Below are 23,804 nucleotides of genomic sequence, written 5' to 3' on the forward strand. Positions count from 1 at the left end.
TTAGGAATGGGATGGCATTTCAAGTTCATATGTGAGTCAAGGCAGGTGGCCAAATACTTTTGGCAATGTAGTGTATTATGACACAAACACGTCCTCTATGGCAGTGGTTCTCAAATGGGGGTAAGCGTACCCCTGGGGGTACTTGAAGGTATGCCAAGGGGTACGTGAGATTTTTTTGAAATATTCTAAAAAATAGCAACAATTCAAAATGATATATTTATTGAATAATACTTCAACAAAATATGAATGTAAGTTCACAAACTGTGAAAAGAAATGCAACAATGCAATATTCAGTGTTGACAGCTAGATTTTTTGTTGACATGTTCCATATATATTGATGTTAAAGATTTCTTTTTTTGTGAAGAAATGTTCAGAATTAAGTTCATGAATCCAGATGGATCTCTATTACAATCCCCATGGAGGACACTTTAAGTTGATGATTACTTCTGTGTGTAGAAATCTTTATTTATAATTGAATCACTTGTTTATTTTTCAACAAGTTTTTAGTTATTTTTATATATATTTTTCCAAATAGTTCAAGAAAGACCACTACCAATGAGCAATATTTTGCACTGTTATACAATTTAATAAATTAGAAACTGATGACATAGTGCTGTATTGTATTGTACGTCTTTATGTCTTTTTTTCAACCAAATATGCTTTGCTCTGATTAGGAGGTACTTGAATTAAAAAAATGTTCACAGGGGGTACATCAATGAAAAAAGGTTGAGAATCACTGCTCTGTGGGAAGGAAAGACAGTAAGAAAGTTGCCAAGTCAGAAGACAGAACACTGAAGTACAAAAGAGTGCATCACCTTGGTACTTTATCATAAATTAGAATCATCTGTTGTGCTGCACAAATGTTCCGTCACTCACGTCACTCTTCTTTTTGTTGTCACGCTCCATTTGACCTTAAAAGCACTTCACCTTGCTCACGACGATGCGTTTAAAGTCACTCAAAGGATCAACGTTGTTCCCAATGAAGTGGCCAGGCAGTTATTCATCCATCCATCCATCCATCTATTTTCTACCGCCCGCTTATTCCCTTAGGGGTCACGGGGGCCCATCTCAGCTACAATCGGGCGGAAGGCGGGGTACACCCTGGACAATACATTATCTTGGAATTCTGGGTAAAAAACATGACACTGATCCTCCGCTCGGCAGCCCATAATTGTCATAAGAATGCAGCTACGCTAACGATTGAAGCTAAGCCGTCACTGCAAATAAAATGCTGCTAACTAACCGGCACCAGCGCCGGCCATTAGCTTGTTCTGGAATGTACGTTTGCTGGGGTGTCTCCATGCTCCTGCTGGAGGATTCATTGACTGAGCCTTGATTAAAAAGCTCTCCCGGCCCATCTTCATGCGGCAGCACGAGGTCACTCTGCTTCTGACGGGTCAACGACGGCGGTCGTCATCACGCCGATGATGATTAGCATAATAAAACGGTCAGCGGGTCAAATAATGCCCTTCAATAAAAGCTGATGAAGATGTCCAATAAACATCAGCACTCTTGATGCATCATTGATGCAACATAATTTATTTCCACTCCTTCTAAGGAGCAGCTTGTTCCTTGTTCAAACAACACCTGATGTATTATTAAATAAATGATAAATGGGTTGTACTTGTATAGCGCTTTTCTACCTTCAAGGTACTCAAAGCGCTTTGACATTACTTCCACATTTACCCATTCACACACACATTCACACACTGATGGAGGGAGCTGCCATGCAAGGCGCCAACCAGCACCCATCAGGAGCAAGGGTGAAGTGTCTTGCTCAGGACACAACGGACGTGACGAGGTTGGTACTAGGTGGGAATTGAACCAGGGACGCTCGGGTTGCGCACGGCCACTCTCCCACTGCGCCACGCCGTCCCTTACACAGGGGATGGCGTGGCGAAGTTGGGAGAGTGGCCGTGCCAGCAATCAGAGGGTTACTTGTTCAATCCCCACCTTCTACCATCCTAGTCACGTCCGTTGCGTCCTTGAGCCAGATACTTTACCCTTGCTCCTGATGGGTCCTGGTTAGCGCCTTGCATGGCAGCTCCCGCCATCAGTGTGTGAATGTGTGTGTGAATGGGTGAATGTGGAAATAATGTCAGAGTGCTTTGAGTTCCTTAAAAAAGGTAGAAAAGCGCTATACAAGTGTAACGGTGTAGAAAACAGAATATCCTCATGCTTGCTTAAATTATGAATGAAGTGTTGCAACAGCGCCTGTTGCTGGCGAGAAGTGGTATGTACGGTTACCTGTGGGAAGTGCTCAGAACTAGTGAGACACGTTTTTGTATTGTCCGGGATTGATTACTAATTAGTGAATATTGACTGTTCATATTTTGATTAGTACTTTGTAACAGACACATAAAAAAGTTCGCTAATTGGTATTGACCAAAACTGTATCCTAGAGTGATATTTTAAAGACAATAACACACTTTTACTGTGTAAACTAATTGGTGATTGTTGATGTGTTATTTAGAGAATCCTGTGACCCAAGTGGACTCACAGTCTCACAATTTGCACCGTTTTGCAGGTCATATTATATTTCATGCCACTGTGTTTGTTTGGTTATTCACATATCTGTCCTCACCTATTACTATGATGCTAATGGTAGCTTGGCTAGGCCGCAGCCTGGTTTATCAACCGCATGGTTTGAAGCAGCCATTTTGGATGCGAGGTGTGTTTAGGGTCATCCTGTAAAATGTAGTTTCTTTAAATTTACTGTGTATTTTGCATATAAAAAAAGGATTATTGTTAATTTGAGTACACCATTGTCAGTACATGTGAAACCAATGGAGAAATGAATATGAAAATTAGTATGAAGATTTGGTTTAAACACTATACGATCACACCCAAATGTAACGTGTTGTTTGTACAATGAAACTATGGTTTGTTATGTCAAACATCAGAACTGTGACGCCTCCAAACTGAGAATCCCGTGACCCAAGTGGACTCACAGTCTCACAATTTGCACTGTTTTGCAGGACACTGTAATAAAAGAAATTCATAATCCACCTGGTGCCAGTGATATGTTGAAGCGACAGCAGTGTGGAGCTGCATTTTGCCACATACAGTTGTGGACCGTCACACAAGTACAACCCATTTACCATGTACACCTTCCAACACACCTTAGCCTAAGGCGGAACTCTTTAAAACAAGGAAAACAGTTCCACTCCAGTCCTGACGGGGGCAGTAATGCACATGACTAAATAAGAAATGACAAGGTAGAGGAGCAGACACGAGTCACACAAGACAAGTCACCCCACAGTTCCATCTATATGTCCCCAATGCAAGTGGACTAGTGATGGGTTGATGAGGCTTCATGTATCGTTTCGACACATTGCAAAACTGTATCAATACTGTGTCAATACTGTGTCACTAAATACTGACATCTGCTTGACATTAAAAATCCCTACAGGCAACCTATGGACCGACACGACTGAAACTGATTTTATGACGTAGTATATACTGTAGATAGGTTGTAAGTTTGTTTGCTTGTTAGGTTGTGAATTTGTTGGTTTGTTAGGTTGTGAGTTTGTTAGCTTTTTCGGTTGTGCGTTCGATAGCTTTACATTTGTCAGTTTGTGAGCTTTTGAGGTTGTTAGGTTGTGAGCTTGTTAGCTTAATAGGTTGTGAGATTGTTTGCTAACCAACTCACAACCGAACAAGCTAACAAACTCACAACCTAACAAGCCAACAAACTCACAACCTAACAAGCAAATAAACTCTCAACCTATCAAGCTAACAAGCCCACAACCTAACAACCTCAAAATCTAACTAGCTCAGAACCTAACAAGCTAACTAACTCATTATGCTAACTAACTCACAACCTAACAACCTTACAAGCTAACAAACTCACAACCTTACAAGCCAACCAAATCACCATCCAACAATCAAACAAACTCACAACCTAAGGAGCAAACAAACACAGACGCTAACTAGCTCATGACCTCACAAACTGGCAAACGTTCAAGCTAACGAACTCACAACCGAAAAAGCTAACAAACTCACAACCAAACAAGCCAACAAACTCATAACTTATCAGGCTAACAAACTCACAACCTATAAAGCTAACAAACTCAAAACCTAACAAGCCAAAAAATTCATAACCTATCAAGCTAACAAACTCACAAGCTAACTCGCTCACAACCTAACAATCTCACAAGTTTACGAATTCACAAGCTAACAAACTAACAAGCTAAAAACCTTACAAACTAACAAACTCACAAGCTAATTAGCTCAAAACCTCACAAGCTAATTAGTTAACTTCATGTTAGCCAGGAAAACAGAAAGTTAGCCAGGCTACCAGAGGCGCCAGGCCTCAAGGATCCATCCATCCATCCATTTTTTCTACCGCTTGTTCCTTTCAAGGTCACGGGGAGTGCTAGAGCCTATCTCAGCTGCATTTGGTCAGTAGGCGGGGTACACCCTGGACAAGTCGCCACCTCATCGCAGGGCCAACACAGATAGACATTCACACTTTAGTGTTGCCAATCAACCTATCCCCAGGTGCATGTCTTTGGAGGTGGGAGGAAGCCAGAGTACCCGGAGGGAACCCACGCAGTCACGGGGAGAACATGTAAACTCCACATAAACACTCAAACACTTTTTTATTTTTTGTAAATATTCGCTCATTTGGAATTTGATGCCTGCAACATGTTTCAAAAAAGCCGGCACAAGTGGCAAAAAAGACTGAGAAAGTAGAGGAATGCTCATCAAACACTTATATGAACACCCCACAGGTGAACAGGCTAATCGGGAACAGGTGGGTACCATAATTGAGTATAAAAGCAGCTTCCATGAAATGCTCAGTCATTCACAAACAAGGATTGGGCGAGGGTCACCACTTTGTGAACAAATGCGCGAGCAAATTGACGGATATTTTAAGAACAACATTTTTCAACAAGCTATTGCAAGAAATTTAGGGATTTCACAATCTACTTGTCAGGCTTGCCACTGACAGTTTGTTTTAGTTTTTCCTCTGTGTGTTTAGTATTCCCTGTTTTTAGTTCCGGTCAGCGGTCTTATTTTGTCTGTTTCCTGTTTTTTCCCCTCAGCTGCAGCTGATTGGCCCCTGGCCACACCTGTTATCAATCAGCCCGCTCCTATTTGAACCTGTTTCATCCTCCAGTCGATTGCTGGATTATTCTGTCAGAATGATCCAAACTGACAGTTTGTTTGTGTTTTAGTTTTTCCTCTGTGTGTTTAGTATTTCCTGTTTTTAGTTCCTGTCAGCGCTCTTATTTAGTCTGTTTCCTGTTTTTTTCCCTGTGCGCTGTTTTCCCTCAGCTGCGGCTGATAGGCACCTGGCCACACCTGGTTTCAATCAGCCCAGTCCTACTTGAACCTGTTTTGTCCTCCAGTCGATTTCTGGATTATTCTGACAGAATAATCAGCCCGCTCCTATTTTAACCTGTTTCATCCTCCAGTCGATTGCTGGATTATTCTGTCAGAATGATCCAGCAATCGACTGGAGGACGAAACAGGTTAAAATAGGAGCGGGCTGATTATTCTGTCAGAATAATCCAGCAATCGACTGGAGGACAAAACAGGTTAAAATAGGAGCGGGCTGATTATTCTGTCAGAATAATCCAGCAATCGACTGGAGGACAAAACAGGTTCAAGTAGGACTGGGCTGATTGAAACCAGGTGTGGCCAGGTGCCTATCAGCCGCAGCTGAGGGAAAACAGCGCACAGGGAAAAAAACAGGAAACAGACAAAATAAGAGCGCTGACAGGAATTAAAAACAGGAAATACCAAACACACAGAGGAAAAACTAAAACACAAACAGTCAGTGGCAATCCTGACACTACTGTCCGTAATATCATCAAAATGTCCAGAGAATCTGGAGAAATCACTGCACGTACCATTGAATGCCTGTGACTTGGATCCCTCAGGCGGTATTGCATCAAAAAGCGACATCAGTGTGTAAAGAATATCACCACAGGGGCTCAGGAACACGTCAGAAAACCACTGTCAGTAACTACAGTTGGTCGCTCCATCCGTAAGTGCAAGTTAAAACTCTACTATGCAAAGCGAAAGCCGTGTTTATCAACAACACCCAGAAACGCCTTCGGCTCCGCTGATCCTAGCTCATCTAAGTTGGACTGACGCAAAGTGGAAAAGTGTTCTGTGGTATGACGAGTCCACATTTCTAATTGTTTTTGGAAACTGCGGACGTAGTGTCCTCCGGAACAAAGAGGAAAATAACCATCTGGATCGTTCTAGGCGCAAATTTGAAAAGCCAGCATCTGTGATGATATGGGGGTGTATTAGTGCCCAAGGCACTGGTAACTTACACATCTGTGACAGTATCATTAATGCTGAAAGGTACATACAGGTTTTGGAGCATCATATGTTGTCATCCAAGCAACGTTACCATAGACGCTCCTGCTTATTTTAGCAAGACAATGCCAAGTCATGTGTTACAACAGCGTGGCTTCATAGTAAAAGAGTGCAGGTACTAGACTGGCCTGCCTGTAGTCCAGACCTGTCTCCCATTGAAAATGTGTGGTGCATTATGAAACGTAAAACACGACAACGGAGGCGCCGGACTGTTGAACAACTTAAGCTGTACATCAAGCAAGAATGGGAAAAAATTCCACCAGAAAAGCTTCAAAAAATGGTCTCCTCAGTTCCCAAACGTTTACTGAGTGTTGTTAAAAGGAAAGGCCCTGTAACACAGAGGTAAAAATGCCCCTGTGCCAACTTTTTTCCAATGTGTTGCTGCCATTAAATTCTAAGTTGACGATTATTTGCAAAAAAAGAATAAGTTTCACAGTTGGAACATTAAATATCTTATCTTTGCAGTCTATTCGATTGAACATAAGTTGAAAAGGATTTGCAAATCTTTGTATTCGTTTTTTTACGATTTTGGGTTTTGTACATTCCACCCCAGCGCTGTAGGGAGTGCTAATGTGCAACATTACTTCCACATAGAGGTACATAACTACTTCAAAGACGAGGAAGCAGTACCTGCCAGAAGATGGTGTCTATGGTGCTTCCCAGGAAACCTTCTCTGGTTTCTGACGACAGAAGTTTGGGTCCGAGGATGGTCATGAACTCCTCAAAGTCCACCTGTCCATCACCTGCACCATCAAACAACATATTAGAGAACCTTTCATCAATCGAACAGGATTCTATCCTCAACACGTTTTTGTTTTTTTTACAACCAAAGACTAAATATGGCTGACGTTGTCCTCCATGTGGTTGTGGTTCTCACATTCGGATCAGTACTGCGGCCCTGGCGGCACGTGGGCGGTGCCCCGCTGAGTTCCTGCTGTGCTCGGATCAGAACTCTCGCAAAGCCTCCGTGCGACGAGTGTAACATGTTCTGTGACCACGCCGTCCTTTCAAAATAAAAGTCGCCATAGGACAAGGTCACGTGGACAGCTGCTCCACTTCCTGTGTTGCATCATCCAAGTCGAAGCACCACTTCCATCTGGAGCGAGAACTTTTTCTGATGAATTATTGAAGAAAGTTGCAAATAGCTGCTTCCTCGACAGTTTGGACCAGAACAGAAACAGAGAGTGGCGACAACAGAACAGGAAGTACAGGGTACAAGTTCTTCTGGGTAAGAAATATGGTAACAAAAACTGGCAGAATTTTACCGTAAATATTACAGTGTTTTTTACAGCATATTGAAAATACAGTAAATTGAAAAAAACAATACCACGATTTTTTGGCAGCAGAAAACTGGCAATTAAGTTGTCAGCATTTTATCGTAAATATTTAGGTGGTTTTTACAGCATATTACTGTGAATTGAAAACATTTTTTATTTTTTTTACAGTACAATTCTGGCAACTGAGCTGCTAGTTTTGTACTATACATTCTATGGTTGTTGTTTTTACAGTACATTCATGTAAATGTCAAATTATTTTTGAAAAATGGTCCCTGTTTATTTTTGTGGGTTTGTGTAAAAAAACACATTTAATACATGATTGTACTGCTAAAAATGCATATGCCTTAAGACTCAATAACAAATGTTTTTTTTTAAAAAATAGCATAATCCTAATTCTATTAGCTCGTCTATAAAACTGCGTAAAATGGAAAATTATACGTTAGCATTAAGCTAGCGAAGAAACTTTTTTCTATATGGTTGCATTGCTTAAAGGCCTACAGAAACCCACTACTACCCACCATGCAGTCTGATAGTTTATACATCAATGATGAAATCTTAACATTGCAACACATGCCAATACGGCAGGTTTAGTTGACTAACTTGCAATTTTAAATTTCCCGCGAGGTATCCTGTTGAAAACGTCGCGGAATGATGACATTTCAGCCCAGCACCACTCAAGGCTAAAAGTCGTCTCTTTTCATCGCATAATTACACAGTATTTTGGACATCTGTGCTGCTGAATCTTTTGCAGTTTGTTCAATTAATAATGGAGACTATAAAGAATAATGCTGTTGGTAGAAAGCGGTGGATTGCAGCTGCCTTTAGCAACCAAAACACAGCCGGTGTTTCTTAGTTTGTTGTGAAGCTTTAACACAGAGCGGTCAAGCGAACATGTTTCTCTACGTCAACCAGCAAGTTTTGGGATGGGAAAATGGTGATATTAAGTCGGCTCTTACCGAAGAGTTGAGTGGATTATGCGACCTCCTCCTGCAACTGTCAAAAAGGCAGCTATGATCTTGGCTCCTCCATTGGCTTCTCTCAAAGACACTGGCGTTCACCGCGGCCCTCCGACTTTCAGGTATGACTTTATAATCTCAATAAAACACTATTAACACAATAAGCAGATAAGGGATTTTCCAGAATTATCCTAATAAATGTGTCTAATAACATCTGAATCGCTCCCACTGCCGTCGCTTTTTTTTCTCTTTTTTTTTTGTAAATAAATGATAAATGGGTTGTACTTGTATAGCGCTTTTCTACCTTCAAGGTACTCAATACGCTTTGACACTACTTCCACATTTACCCATTCACACACACATTCACACACACTGATGGAGGGAGCTGCCATGCAAGGCGCTAACCAGCACCCATCAGGAGCAAGGGTGAAGTGTCTTGCTTAGGACACAACGGACGTGACGAGGTTGGTACTAGGTGGGGATTGAACCAGGGACCCTCGGGTTGCGCACGGCCACTTTTCCACTGCGCCACGCCGTCCCCTTGTAGTGCTTCACTCTAACTTTCCTCATCTACAAATCTTTCACCTTCGCTCAAATTAATGGGTAAATCGTCACTTTCTCGGTCCGAATCGCTCTTGCTGCTGATGCCTATGATTATAAACAATGTTCAGATGTGAGGAGCTCCACAACCCGTGACGTCACGCGCACATGGTCTGCTACTTCCGGTAAAGGCAAGGCCTTTTTATTAGCGACCAAAAGTTGCGAACTTTATCGTGGATGTTCTCTACTAAATCCTTTCAGCAAAAATATGGCAATATCGCGAAATGATCAAGTATGGCACATAGAATGGACCTGCTATCCCCGTTTGAATAAGAAAATCTCATTTCAGTAGGCCTTTAAAGTAGTGTTTTATTTTTTTCTTCCATACGCAGTGTTATTGTTTAAACTGTGAGTCGCCAAAAATATTAAATATACTTGTTAAAGACCACCCCTGTCTTGTTTTTAGTGAATACTTAGGTTTACTACGCTACTGTAATTTAAGTGGTCATTATGGTTGTGCTCAGTGTGTGCGTGTGTACGTGCGTGCGTGCGTGCGTGTCCTCACCGTCCATGTCCAGTCTCTGCATGATGATGGCCAGCTCCACCTCACTGGGCATGTACCCCAAAGAGCGCATGGCCATTCCCAGCTCCTGCTTGGATATGAAGCCGTTGCCATCTCGATCCAGTACCTTGAAGGCCTCCCGGATCTCTGCCACAGAAACAGAAAGTCAACTCAGGATACTTCCCGTCCCACACACACATCCTCAATAGTCTCCCCCCCCTTTTTTTTTTTAACTTAGATGTCTGATTGTGCACTAAGATTCATATCCATCATTGACACCGCAGGAGGAGACACCTGACCAATGTTTGGGTCATAATATGACTGAACAGGCCTATTATCTCTCTACCATGCACCTGCAGCAGTCTCACACGACTGGCTGAAGTTAACCAGGTCAATTTGCAGCATTGCTTGCTTTCCTCATGACATTTAGTCTTTTTTGACCTGGCTAATATTCCCCAGTCGACATCGGCTAACAAAGACGCTAAGGGATGTTATCTCTGTGCGCTCCACACGTGTGCGGCGGCTAACAGGAAAGGAAGCAGGCAGGTGGGGAATTGTCATTTGTCAGCGCTCAGTCGACCCCACCATGAACTTTTCGCCATTTCCCCTGGACGACATCACCTGAGCGGAATGAGGACTTAACACTGACGGAGCATCTCGCCCTCACTCTGCACAGGCAATTTTCCAGCCGGCGGCTTAATGTGCAGGCACTAAGGAATTCCTATTTTGGAGGTCGACTTTTGTCCGTGTGTGTGTGTGTGTGTGTGTGTGTGTGTGTGTGTGTGTGTGTGTGTGTGTGTGTGTGTGTTTAATCCATCAGGCTACCTTCACAAATGATACCAACACAACGGCGCGAGGATAACAATAAAGCTCAAAATGGCGTAAAGCAATGAGCCGTGTTTCTATTAGCGGCCAACGTGAGGAAATAACAGTGCACCTATTTGAAATGCGGCTCATAAAGTTGCCGATGTTTCTCCAACTCCGTAGGCTGATGGTCCCGAAATGATCGCTCGTCTCGTCACAAGGTCAGACGCATGACCTTCTGATTATTCCTTGTGCTTAATTGTCGCGTACAGTATGCATGTGTAGTAAATTTGTCTCAATGTTTTTGACTGGGGGTCAGCATTGGGCTTTAAAAAAATTGCATATATGTAGTCGCAATACACTCATGAAGGACATAATGTCATGGCTGTCTTGAGTTTCCAATAATTTCTACAACCCCTATTTTTTGTGATAGTGATTGGAGCACATACTTGTTGGTCACAAAAAACATTCATGAAGTTTGGTTCTTTTATGAATTTATTATGGGTCTACTGAAAATGTGACCAAATCTGCTGCGTGAAAAGTATACATACAGCAAAAGTAATATTTGTTTACATGTCCCTTGGCAAGTTTCACTGCAATAAGGCGCTTTTGGTAGCCATCCACAAGCGTCTGGTTGAATTTTTGACCACTCCTCTTGACAAAATTGGTGCAGTTCAGCTAAATTTCTTGGTTTTCTGACATGGACTTGATTCTTCAAGACTTTGGGAAGGCCATTCTAAAACCTTAATTCAAGCCTTATTTAGCCATTCCTTTACAATTGTTGACATGTGTTTGTCCTGTTGGAACACCCAACTATGCCCAAGACCCAACCTCCGGGCTGGTGATTTTAGGTTGTCCTGAAGAATTTGGAGGTAATCCTCCTTTTTCATTGTCCCATTTAAAGCAGCAGTTCCATTGGCCAAACTTCATGAATGTTTTTTGTGACCAACAAGTATGTGCTCCAATCACTCTATCACAAAAAAATTAGAGTTGTAGAAATTGTTGGAAACTCAAGACAGCCATGACATTATGAGCTTTACAAGTGTATGTAAACTTTTGACCACGACTGTATATGTAGTGATGTATATGTAGTATGTGTATATGTAGCCCTGCGATGAGGTGGCGACTTGTCCAGGGTGTACCCCGCCTTCCGCCCGATTGTAGCTGAGATAGGCGCCAGCGCCCCCCGCCACCCCAAAAGGGAATAAGCGGTAGAAAATGGATGGATGATGTATATGTAGTATGTGATGTATATGATGTATATGTAGTATATGATGTATATGTAGTATATGTAGTATATGTAGTATATGATGTATATGTAGTAGATGTAGTATATGATGTATATGTAGTATATGATGTGTATGTAGTATATGATGTATATGAAGTATATCTAGTATATGATGTATATATAGTATATGATGTGTATGATGTGTATGTAGTATATGATGTATATGTAGTTTATGATGTATATGAAGTATATCTGTATATGATGTATATGCAGTATATGATGTATATGAAGTATATCTAGTATATGATGTATATGTAGTATATGATGTGTATGTAGTATATGATGTATATGAAGTATATCTAGTATATGATGTATATGTAGTATATGATGTATATGATGTGTATGTAGTATATGATGTATATGTAGTTTATGATGTATATGAAGTATATCTGTATATGATGTATATGCAGTATATGATGTATATGAAGTATATCTAGTATATGATGTATATGTAGTATATGATGTGTATGTAGTATATGATGTATATGATGTGAATGTAGTATATGATGTATATGTAGTTTATGATGTATATGAAGTATATCTGTATATGATGTATATGTAGTATATGATGTATATGTAGTTTATGATGAATATGTAGGATATGATGTATATGTAGTACATAATGTATATGTAGTATATGATGTATATGATGAATGTGTAGTATATGAAGTATATGATGTGTATGTAGTATATGATGTATGTGTAGTATATGATGTATATGATGAATATGTAGTATATGATATATATGATGTGTATGTAGTATATGTCGTATATGATGTGTATGTAGTGTATGATGTATTTGATGTATATGTAGTATGTGATGTATATGCAGTATATGATGTATGTGTAGTATATGATGTATATGTAGTATATGATGTATATGATGTGTATGTAGTGTATGATGTATTTGATGTATATGTAGTATATGATGTATATGTAGTATATGTAGTATATGATGTATGTGTAGTATATGATGTATATGTAGTATATGATGTATATGATGTGTATGTAGTGTATGATGTATTTGATGTATATGTAGTATATGATGTATATGTAGTATATGTAGTATATGATGTATGTGTAGTATATGATGAATATGTAGTATATGATGTATATGATGTGTATGTAGTGTATGATGTATTTGATGTATATGTAATATATGATGTATATGTAGTATATGATGTATATGTAGTATATGATGTATATGTAGTATATGATGTATATGATGTGTATGTAGTGTATGATGTATTTGATGTATATGTAGTATATGATGTATATGTAGTATATGTAGTATATGATGTATGTGTAGTATATGATGAATATGTAGTATATGATGTATTTGATGTATATGTAGTATATGATGTATATGTAGTATATGTAGTATATGATGTATGTGTAGTATATGATGAATATGTAGTATATGATGTATATGATGTGTATGTAGTGTATGATGTATTTGATCTATGTGTAGTATATGATGTATATGTAGTATATGATGTATATGATAAATATGTAGTATATGATGCATATGATGTGTATGTAGTATATGATGTATATGTAGTATATGATGTATATGTAGTATATGATGTATATGTTGTGTATGTAGTATATGATGTATATGATGTATATGTAGTATATGATGTGTATGTAGTATATGATGTATATGATGAATATGTAGTATATGATGTGTATGTAGTATATGATGTATTTGATGTATATGTAGTATATGATGTATATGTAGTATATGATGTATATGTAGTATATGATGTATTTGATGTATATGATGTATATGATGAATATGTAGTATATGATGTATATGATGTGTATGTAGTATATGATGTATATGTAGTATATGTAGTATATGATGTATGTGTAGTATATGATGTATATGATGTATGTGTAGTATATGATGTATATGTAGTATATGATGTATATGATGAATATGTAGTATATGATGTATATGAAGTATATGTAGTATATGATGTATGTGTAGTATATGATGTATATGATGTATGTGTAGTATATGATGTATATGTAGTATATGATGTATATGATGTATATGTAGTATATGATGTATATGATGAATATGTAGTATATGATGTATATGTTGTGTATGTAGTATATGATGTATATGATGTATATGGTGTATATGTAGTATATGATGTATATGTAGTATATGATGTATTTGATGTATATGTAGTATATGATGTATATGTAGTATATGATGTATATGTAGTATATGATGTGTATGTAGTATATGATGTATTTGATGTATATGATGAATATGTAGTATATGATGTATATGATGTGTATGTAGTATATGATGTATATGTAGTATATGATGTATATGTAGTATATGATGTATATGGAAAGTTAAAGTACCAATGATTGTCATCATTGACACTAGGTGTGGCAAAATTATTCTCTGCATTTGACCCATCACCCTTGATCACCCCCTGGGAGGTGAGGGGAGCAGTGGGCAGCATCGGTGCCGTGCCCGGGAATCATTTGTGGTGATTTCCAACCCTTAATGCTGAGTGCCAAGCAGGGAGGTAATGGGTCCCATTTTTATAGTCTTTGGTATGACTCAGCCGAGATTTGAACCACTCTACCCACTAGGCCACTGAGTAGGTCTATGAGAAGTATATGATGTATATGTAGTATATGATGTGTACATAGTATATGTAGTATATGATGTATATGTAGTATATGTAGTGCAGCACTGCAGTCAGTTAGTGATCATTAGTATGCAGCTCATATTTCTGCTCTGACTTTGAAGTGTTTGCTTGCTCTACTAAGTCGCTGCATCTAGAAAATATGTTAAGTGGAATTGGACCAAAGCTGCGCCGCAAACATTCTTTTTATTTCCTTTCTTTTTCCCTCCAACAGCAAGAAGATGCTTTGGGCTTTATTATTAGGCTGGATAAGAAGAAGAATGGTCCATATAATCCTGGTCCATAGGGCGGACATGAAAGAAGTGCAAAGTATGACGGAAGTTGTATGTGATGTCATGTTCCACTCAAGTTGCATGTGAAGATGTCATGTTCCACTCAAATTGTATGTGATGATGTCATGTTCCACTCAAGTTGCATGTGATGGTGTCATGTTCCACTCAAGTTGCATGTGATGGTGTCATGTTCCACTCAAGTTGTATGTGATGATGTCATGTTCCACTCCAGTTGTATGTGATGATGTCATGTTCCACTCAAGTTGCATGTGATGGTGTCATGTTCCACTCAAGTTGTATGTGATGATGTCATGTTCCACTCAAGTTGCATGTGATGATGTCATGTTCCACTCAAGTTGTATGTGATGATGTCATGTTCCACTCAAGTTTTATGTAATAATGTCAAGTTCCACTCAAGTTGTATGTGATAATGTCAAGTTCCACTCAAGTTGTATGTGATGATGTCATGTTCCACTCAAGTTGTATGTGATGATGTCATGTTCCACTCACCATCCAGCTCCTCCACAGAGATGCTGGCCAGCACCTCGCTGTCGCTGTCTGATAGCGAGCGACTCAAGTAGTTCCCCTTGTAGAGCAAACCTGCCGTCACATGGTGGAACGGCATCTTCACCCTGGCAGGGACACATGTCGGACAAGGTCATGTGATGGACACAGCTGCAAATCAGAGGTCATCAGCGAGTCAACATTTTTACTACCTCGTGAGATTAGCCATCAGCACCGTTAGCATCGGTCACTCGAATACCGCTTTTGTGGTCTTCAATGAAAGTTAAAAGTGTCACGTCGGGGTCGTGTTTTCCCAGGATGCAGACATAGCTCCGGAGGCAGCGTGCAGGTAGGAAAGTGGTTTGTTTGCCATAAATCAGTCAGGATAGAAACACAAGAGAAGGGTGCCGATTGCACGGAGAGCTAAGGCAAAAAACTAGCACTGGAAAGCTAACATGGAAACAGGAATCGAAGGAGGACTAACGTAACAAGACTGAGTGTGGCGAAAAGCAAGAATAAATAGCTCTCTGATTTGTGCCCGGGAGCAGGTGAGCATCCGTAACACTAATCAGAGGCAGGTGGAAAATAATCAGCCCCCAACTAAAAAAAAAAAAAACCCCAGGGGTGCTGAAAACAGAACAAAGGGAGTCAAACTAAAATAAAACATGATCCGGGCAACGGATCGTGACACAAAGTAATGTTGAATGTTCATTTATTCATTTCACTGCATAACTTTGTGTTTGTTGGCGTGATCCCAGGACGCAGAGAAGGCAGGCGGTGTGCAAGTGTAAGCTCCCTTTATTAGTTATAGGGCAATAAAGCATTCCAAAACAAAGACCACCGACGGTGAGCGACGGGTGAGAATGCAAAAGGATAGCCGTTAGCAGGAAAAGCAAATCATCACTAAAAGCCCTCAAATGGTTAATCTTCAACAGGGGAGTCTCCCCATCACCAAACAAAGGCAGGTGTGTTGATTAGCTCGTCACAATGGCCGTGACCAAGCAGGGATGCGCACGGGAAGTGGAAAAACGGCAAAGAAAAAAGCGCTGACTCTGAAACAAATGGCATGTCATGGCAGACAATGACACATTTGTCATTTATATGTATTTCACATTGTTTTCTGCATTATTTCTACGAAGGTCATATTTAAGGGTGTCTGGAACAGAATATTTGGAGCCACATTATTTTTTCATGCAAATAAATCACTTGGTTACTGATGAGAACTAGAGGTACCACTGTAGTTTACTTTAAACAAAGTCACTTTGACGTGCATTACATGTTAAAGTTAAAAGTTAAAGTACCAATGATTGTCACACACAAACGAGATTTGGCGAAATTATTCTCTGCATTTGACCCATCACCCTTGATCACTCCCTGGGAGGTGAGGGGAGCAGTGGGCAGCAGCGGTGCCGCGCCCGGGAATCATTCATGGTGATTTCAATCAATCAATCAATGTTTACTTATATAGCCCTAAATCACTAGTGTCTCAAAGGGCTGCACAAACCACCACGACATCCTCGGTAGGAAAACTCACACCCAGTGGGACATTGGTGACAATAATGACCCAGTGGGACGTCGGTGACAATGATGACTATGAGAACCTTAGAGAGGAGGAAAGCAATGGATGTCGAGCGGATCTAACATGATACTGTGAAAGTTCAATCCACAATGGATACAACACAGTCGCGAGAGTCCAGTCCAAAGAGGATCCAAGACACAGCAGCGAGAGTCCCGTTCACAGCGGAGCCAGCAGGAAACCATCCCAAGCGTAGGCGGACCAGCAGCGCAGAGATGTCCCCAGCCGATACACAGGCGAGCAGTACATGGCCACCGGATCGGACCGGACCCCCTCCACACGGGAGAGTGGGACATAGAAGAAAAAGAAAAGAAACGGCAGATCAACTGGTCTAAAAAGGGAGTCTATTTAAAGGCTAGAGTATACAAATGAGTTTTAAGGTGAGACTTAAATGCTTCTACTGAGGTGGCATCGCGAACTGTTACCGGGAGGGCATTCCAGAGTACTGGAGCCCGAACGGAAAATGCTCTATAGCCCGCAGACTTTTTTTGGGCTTTGGGAATCACTAATAAGCCGGAGTCCTTTGAACGCAGATTTCTTGCCGGGACATATGGTACAATACAATCGGCAAGATAAGATGGAGCTAGACCGTGTAGTATTTTATACGTAAGTAGTAAAACCTTAAAGTCACATCTTAAGTGCACAGGAAGCCAGTGCAGGTGAGCCAGTACAGGCGTAATGTGATCAAACTTTCTTGTTCTTGTCAAAAGTCTAGCAGCCGCATTTTGTACCAACTGTAATCTTTTAATGCTAGACATGGGGAGACCCGAAAATAATACGTTACAGTAGTCGAGGCGAGACGTAACAAACGCATGGATAATGATCTCAGCGTCTTTAGTGGACAGAATGGAGCGAATTTTAGCGATGTTACGGAGATGAAAGAAGGCCGTTTTAGTAACGCTTTTAATGTGTGCCTCAAAGGAGAGAGTTGGGTCGAAGATAACACCCAGATTCTTTACCGTGTCGCCTTGTTTAATTGTTTGGTTGTCAAATGTTAGAGTTGTATTATTAAATAGAGTTCGGTGTCTAGCAGGACCGATAATCAGCATTTCCGTTTTTTTGGCGTTGAGTTGCAAAAAGTTAGCGGACATCCATTGTTTAATTTCATTAAGACACGCCTCCAGCTGACTACAATCCGGCGTGTTGGTCAGCTTTAGGGGCATGTAGAGTTGGGTGTCATCAGCATAACAGTGAAAGCTAATACCGTATTTGCGTATGATGTCACCTAGCGGCAGCATGTAGATGCTGAAGAGTGCAGGGCCAAGGACCGAACCCTGGGGAACTCCACACGTTACCTTAACGTAGTCCGAGGTCACATTGTTATGGGAGACACACTGCATCCTATCAGTAAGATAAGAGTTAAACCAAGACAGGGCTAAGTCTGACATACCAATTCGTGTTTTGATACGTTCTAATAAGATATTATGATCGACGGTATCGAAAGCAGCGCTAAGATCGAGGAGCAGCAACATAGATGACGCATCAGAATCCATCGTTAGCAATAGATCATTAGTCATTTTTGCGAGGGCTGTCTCCGTGGAGTGATTTGCCCTGAAACCGGATTGAAAGGTTTCACATAGATTGTTAGACGCTAAGTGTTCATTTAACTGCTCCGCAACAATTTTTTCAAGGATTTTTGAAATAAAGGGAAGGTGAGACACCGGTCGGTAATTTACCATGAGGTCAGGATCGAGGTTAGGTCTTTTAAGAAGAGGATGAATAACCGCTTTTTTGAATGCTAGGGGAACAGTGCCCGAGGAGAGTGATAAGTTTATAATATTTAGCACTGATGGACCTAATAATACAAAGAGCTCCTTGATCAGTTTCCCAGGAAGAGGGTCAAGTAAACATGTTGTCTGTTTTATTCCATTTACACGTTGTAACAATTCCTCTAATGTTATTTCCTCAAAATGAGAGAAAGTATTTTGGAGGGCAGTATCCGCCGTATATACAATCGTGTCAGTGTTAATAGAACCCCGTTGTAGCTGGGACGCATTGTCTTTAATCTCCTTTCTAATGACTTCAATTTTCTTACTAAAGAATTGCATAAAGTCATCAGCTGAGTGGGTTGAGCTACTGGAAGGAGTCCCTTGTTGGGTTAGCGATGCTACCGTACTAAACAAAAATTTAGGATCGTTTTTATTACGGTGGATGAGATTTGAGTAATATTTAGCTTTAGCTAAGGTAAGCATGCGTTTATAAGTTATTAAACCATCACTCCATGCTTGATGGTGCACCTCAAGTTTAGTCGTGCGCCATTTGCGTTCCAGCTTTCTACATAATAATTTCTGAGCTCTAGTTTCTTCTGTAAACCACGGGGTGCGCTTTTTCGGAGCCTTTTTTAACTTTAGCGGTGCTATGTTATCAATGGTTTCGCGCAGGGCGTCGTTAAAGTTGTTAGTGAGGTTATCAATAGAGCCCACATACTTTGGGAATGGTGCCATTACCGAGGGCAGTAGGTCAGCAAGAGTTGTCGTTGTGGCTGTATTAATGTTGCGGCTGCTATAGCAGTTATTATTATTATTAGTTTGACGAACATGCGTCTGAACCTCGAATTTTATAAGGTAATGATCAGACAATACTTTAGTATACGGGAGTATCGTAACTTTGGAAACGGTGATGCCCCTGACAAGCACTAGGTCTATCGTATTACCGTTGCGATGCGTGGGTTCATTTATTATTTGTGTGAGACCACAGCTATCAATTACAGTCTGGAGCGCTACGCACGGTGGGTCCGATGGGGTATTCATATGGATATTAAAGTCCCCCATTATGATTATATTATTGGCGTGTGTCACTAGATCAGCAACGAACTCTGAGAATTCATTAATAAAGTCCGAATAGGGCCCTGGGGGGCGGTAGATAACAGCCAGGTGTAGAGGCAGCGGTGTGACAGACCTCATAGTAAGCACCTCAAACGATTTATATTTATTATTTATGTTAGGACTAAGGTTAAAGTTTTCGTTGTATATTAGTGCAACCCCCCCACCCCTTTTGAGCGGACGGGCAATATGCGCATGTGTAAAGTTAGGCGGACATGCCTCATTTAGCGCAAAAAAGTCGTTTGGTTTAAGCCAGGTTTCGCTGAGACCGATGACGTTAAGATTGTTGTCTCTGATAATATCATTAACTAACAACGTTTTAGGAGACAATGATCTTATGTTTAAAAAACCTATATTATAGGTAGTGGGCTGTTTTAGGGAGTTTTTGATCAAATTATCCGTAGTAGCAATATTAATAATGTTGTGTTTATTATGCCCAGTGCATTTAGTATAGTTACGACCATATCTAGGAATTGATACGACAGGAATTTTCCGATTGTTTGATTGTTGCTTTGATAAACTGCACGCATCATGGTTAGCCACCTCAGTAACGGGGATTTTCCGATTGTTTGTTTGTTGCTTTGATAAACTGCACGCATCATGTTCCATCTTTAGCAGGAGCTCCTCGAGAGCGCAGCCCGTCCGGGCGCCATCTTGGATTTAACCCCCAATTCCAACCCTTAATGCTGAGTGCCAAGCAGGGAGGTAATGGGTCCCATTTTTATAGTCTTTGGTATGACTCGGCCAGGATTTGAAGTCACGACCTACCGATCTCAGGGCGGACACTCTAACCACTAGGCCACTGAGTAGTTTTGTGTAAACATCAAAGTTGTCGTGACTTTTTATTGAAGTTTCACTTTTTAAGAGAATCACATGTTCCACATTAGTGTGGATCATAGCTAGGGAAGGTATTTTCTTTCTTGGTACCGCCCAAATCCCGTTTCGCGTAAAATTCAACGGTGCCATGTTTCGCTACCCGGGTTGGATGTGATGTCCCGCCCACTTGCAGGTCGGCGCTTGGCGATTACTCCAGCAGCACTGAGAGCGGACTCAGCCAGAAAGAAGATGTTGACTCCAAAAAACGCTCCCAACGTAAACAAAGTAAGGCTCCACTTTTAAAGTTAAAGTACCACTGATGGTCACACACACGCTAGGTGTGGTGAAATTACTCTCTGCATTCGACCAATCCCCATTTTACACCACCTGGGAGGTGAGGGGAGCAGTGAGCAGCAGCGGTGGCTGCGCTCGGGAATAATTTGGTGATTCAAACCCACAATTTCAACCCTTGAATCTGAGTGCCAAGCAGGGAGGTAATGGGTCCCATTTTAATCGTTTTTGGTATGGGTTTGAACTTACGACCTACCGATCTCAGGGCGGACACTCTAACCACAAGGCCAATGGTCAGGTTTTCAAAAAAAAAAATGCACTAGCTTGATGCTAATATACATTGGCTTTGCTATGATTAGCGATTTTGCATGGCGATTTGAACACATCCAATTAAGATGCATGTTACAATCCAACAGCTGGTGCATAATAAATACAATACTTACATTATTGACACTTTTTAGGGTGCGACAAAAGACGACTCAGCATGAATGAATGAATGAATAAAACTTGTATTAGTAGATTGCACAATTCAGTACATATTCCGTACATTAGACCACTAAATGGTAACACCCGAATAAGTTATTCAACTTGTCCACGTTAATCAATTCATGGCAAAGACTGAACTGAGTAGACATCACGCCGTAACCCATACACTCCTGCCAGCTAACGTCTTGGACTTGCCACTTGATGTCATAGCTGCAAACGAGACTCATATGAAAGTAAAACAAGACATAAGAACTGTTGCAATAAAAAAATTTTGATTTTATCAGCAAAAACAACAGGAAAAAATGTCAGCAGAAATTTTGCTATCTGCGCCCAGAACCTCTGGCCTACCGTCGATCGAAGCCATCATACTTCTAAGATGGCGCCTAGTATTCAAATCCAGGATTTTTAGGCTTAAGTATACAAAATTTGCTTAAAAGCTAGCATAAAACATAAGCATGCTAACATTAACATGCTAACACAAGAGATGTTAGCATACTTCTAAGATGGCGCCAAGCATCAAAATCCATGACATTTAGGTTTAAACATACAAAATTAGCTAAAAAGCTAGCAGAAAATTTTAACATTCTAACATTGTCGTACTATTATAAGAGACGTTACCATACTTCTAAGATGGTGCCAGGTGTCAAAATCTATGATATTTAGGTACAAACATTCAAAATTAGCTAAAAAGCTAACATAAAATGTTAGCATGCTAAAATTAGGATGCTAATACAAGAAATGTTAGCATTCTTCTAAGATGATTTTTAGGTATAGACAAACATTTAGTTAAAAAGCTAACATAAAACGTTAGCATGCTAACATTCAAATGCTAATAAAACAGATGTTAGCATACTTCAAAGATGGCGCCAAGCTTCAAAATCCATGATTTTTAGGTATAAACATACAGATTTAGTTAAAACTTTAACATAAAACGTTAGCATGTTAACATTCACATGCTAATAAACGAGGTGTTAGCATCCTTCTAAGATGGCGCCAAGCATCAAAATCCATGATTTTTAGGATTAAACAAATTTAGCTAAAGAGCTAGCAAAAAATGTTAGCATGATCACATAAGACAAGTTAGCATACTTGTAAGATAGCAACAAGGATTTAAATGCCATCTTTTTAGGTGTAAATTTAAAAAAATAACTGAATAGCTACCATAAAATGTTGGCATGCTAATAAAAGATACTTTACTATACAAACCCCCGTTTCCATATGAGTGGGGAAATTGTGTTAGATGTAAATATTAACGGAAAACAATGATTTGCAAATCCTTTTCAACCCATATTCAATTGAATGTACTACAAAGCCAAGATGTTTGATGTTCAAACTCATAAACTTTATTTTTTTTATTGCAAATAATAATTAACTTAGAATTTCATGGCTGCAACACGTGCCAAAGTAGTCGGGAAAGGGCATGTTCACCACTGTGTTACATCACCTTTTCTTTTAACAACACTCAATAAACGTTTGGGAACTGAGGAAACTAATTGTTGAAGCTTTGAAAGTGGATTTCTTTACCATTCTGGTTTTATGTAGAGTTTCAGTCGTTCAACAGTCCGGGGTTTCCGCTGTCGTATTTTACGCTTCATAATGCGCAACACATTTTCGATGGGAGACAGGTCTGGACTGCAGGCGGGCCATGAAAGTACCCGCACTCTTTTATTACGAAGCCATGCTGTTGTAACACGTGCTGAATGTGGCTTGGCATTGTCTTGCTGAAATAAGCAGGGGCGTCCATGAAAAAGACGGCACTTAGATGGCAGCATATGTTGTTCCAAAACCTGTATGTACCTTTCAGCATTAACGGTGCACCCCCATACCATCACAGATGCTGGCTTTTGAACTTAGGGGCAATAGCAGTCTTCCCCTTTGGTCCGGATGACACAATGTCGAATATTTCCAAAAACAATTTGAAATGTGGACTTGTCAGACCACAGAACACTTTTCCACTTTGCATCAGTCCTTCTTAGATGATCTCGGGCCCAGAGAAGTAGGCGACGTTTCTGGATGTTGTTGATAAATGGCTTTCGCTTTGCATAGTAGAGCTTTAACTTGCACTTACAGATGTAGCGACCAACTGTATTTAGTGACAGTGTTTTTCTGAAGTGTTCCTGAGCCCATGTGGTGATATCCTTTAGAGAGTGATGTCGGTTTTTGATACAGTGCCGTCTGAGGGATCAAAGGTCACGGTCGTTCAATGTTGGTTTCCGGCCATGCCGCTTACGTGGAGTGATTTCTCCAGATTTTCTACACCTTTGAAAGCTATTATGTACCGTAGATGTTGAAATCCCTTAAATTTCTTGCAATTGCACTTTGAGAAACGTTGTTCTTAAACTGTTTGACTATTTGCTCACGCACTTGTGGACAAAGATGTGTACTTCGCCCCATCCTTTCTTGTGAAAGACTGAGCATTTTTTAGGAAGCTATTTTTATACCCAATCATGGCACCCATCTGTTCCAAATTAGCTGGCACAACTGTGGGATGTTCCACATAAGAGTTTTATGAGCATTCCTCAACTTTATCAGTATTTATTGCCACATTTCCCAACTTCTTTGTCACGTGTTGCTGGCATCAAATTCTAAAGTTAAT

At 40.3% G+C, this 23,804-nt stretch overlaps 1 protein-coding gene across 2 annotated transcripts in view; it reads right to left on the reverse strand.

Annotated features, from left to right (window-relative positions):
* Nucleotides 1-23,804, reverse strand: part of caln1 (calneuron 1) — a 73,031-nt gene that overhangs the window by 21,931 nt on the left and 27,296 nt on the right. For both annotated transcript variants that reach the window (XM_061877639.1, XM_061877636.1), the window contains exons 2-4: nt 15,224-15,345; nt 9,678-9,821; nt 6,970-7,082 (exon numbers count right to left, since the gene is read on the reverse strand). In XM_061877639.1, coding sequence (XP_061733623.1) covers nt 6,970-7,082; nt 9,678-9,821; nt 15,224-15,338 — 372 coding nt within the window. In that variant the 5' untranslated portion in view covers nt 15,339-15,345. The remainder of the gene's footprint in view (nt 1-6,969; nt 7,083-9,677; nt 9,822-15,223; nt 15,346-23,804) is intronic.

Source organism: Nerophis ophidion, linkage group LG18, assembly GCF_033978795.1.
Source record: "Nerophis ophidion isolate RoL-2023_Sa linkage group LG18, RoL_Noph_v1.0, whole genome shotgun sequence".
In the NCBI taxonomy this organism is placed as follows: Eukaryota; Metazoa; Chordata; class Actinopteri; order Syngnathiformes; family Syngnathidae; genus Nerophis; species Nerophis ophidion.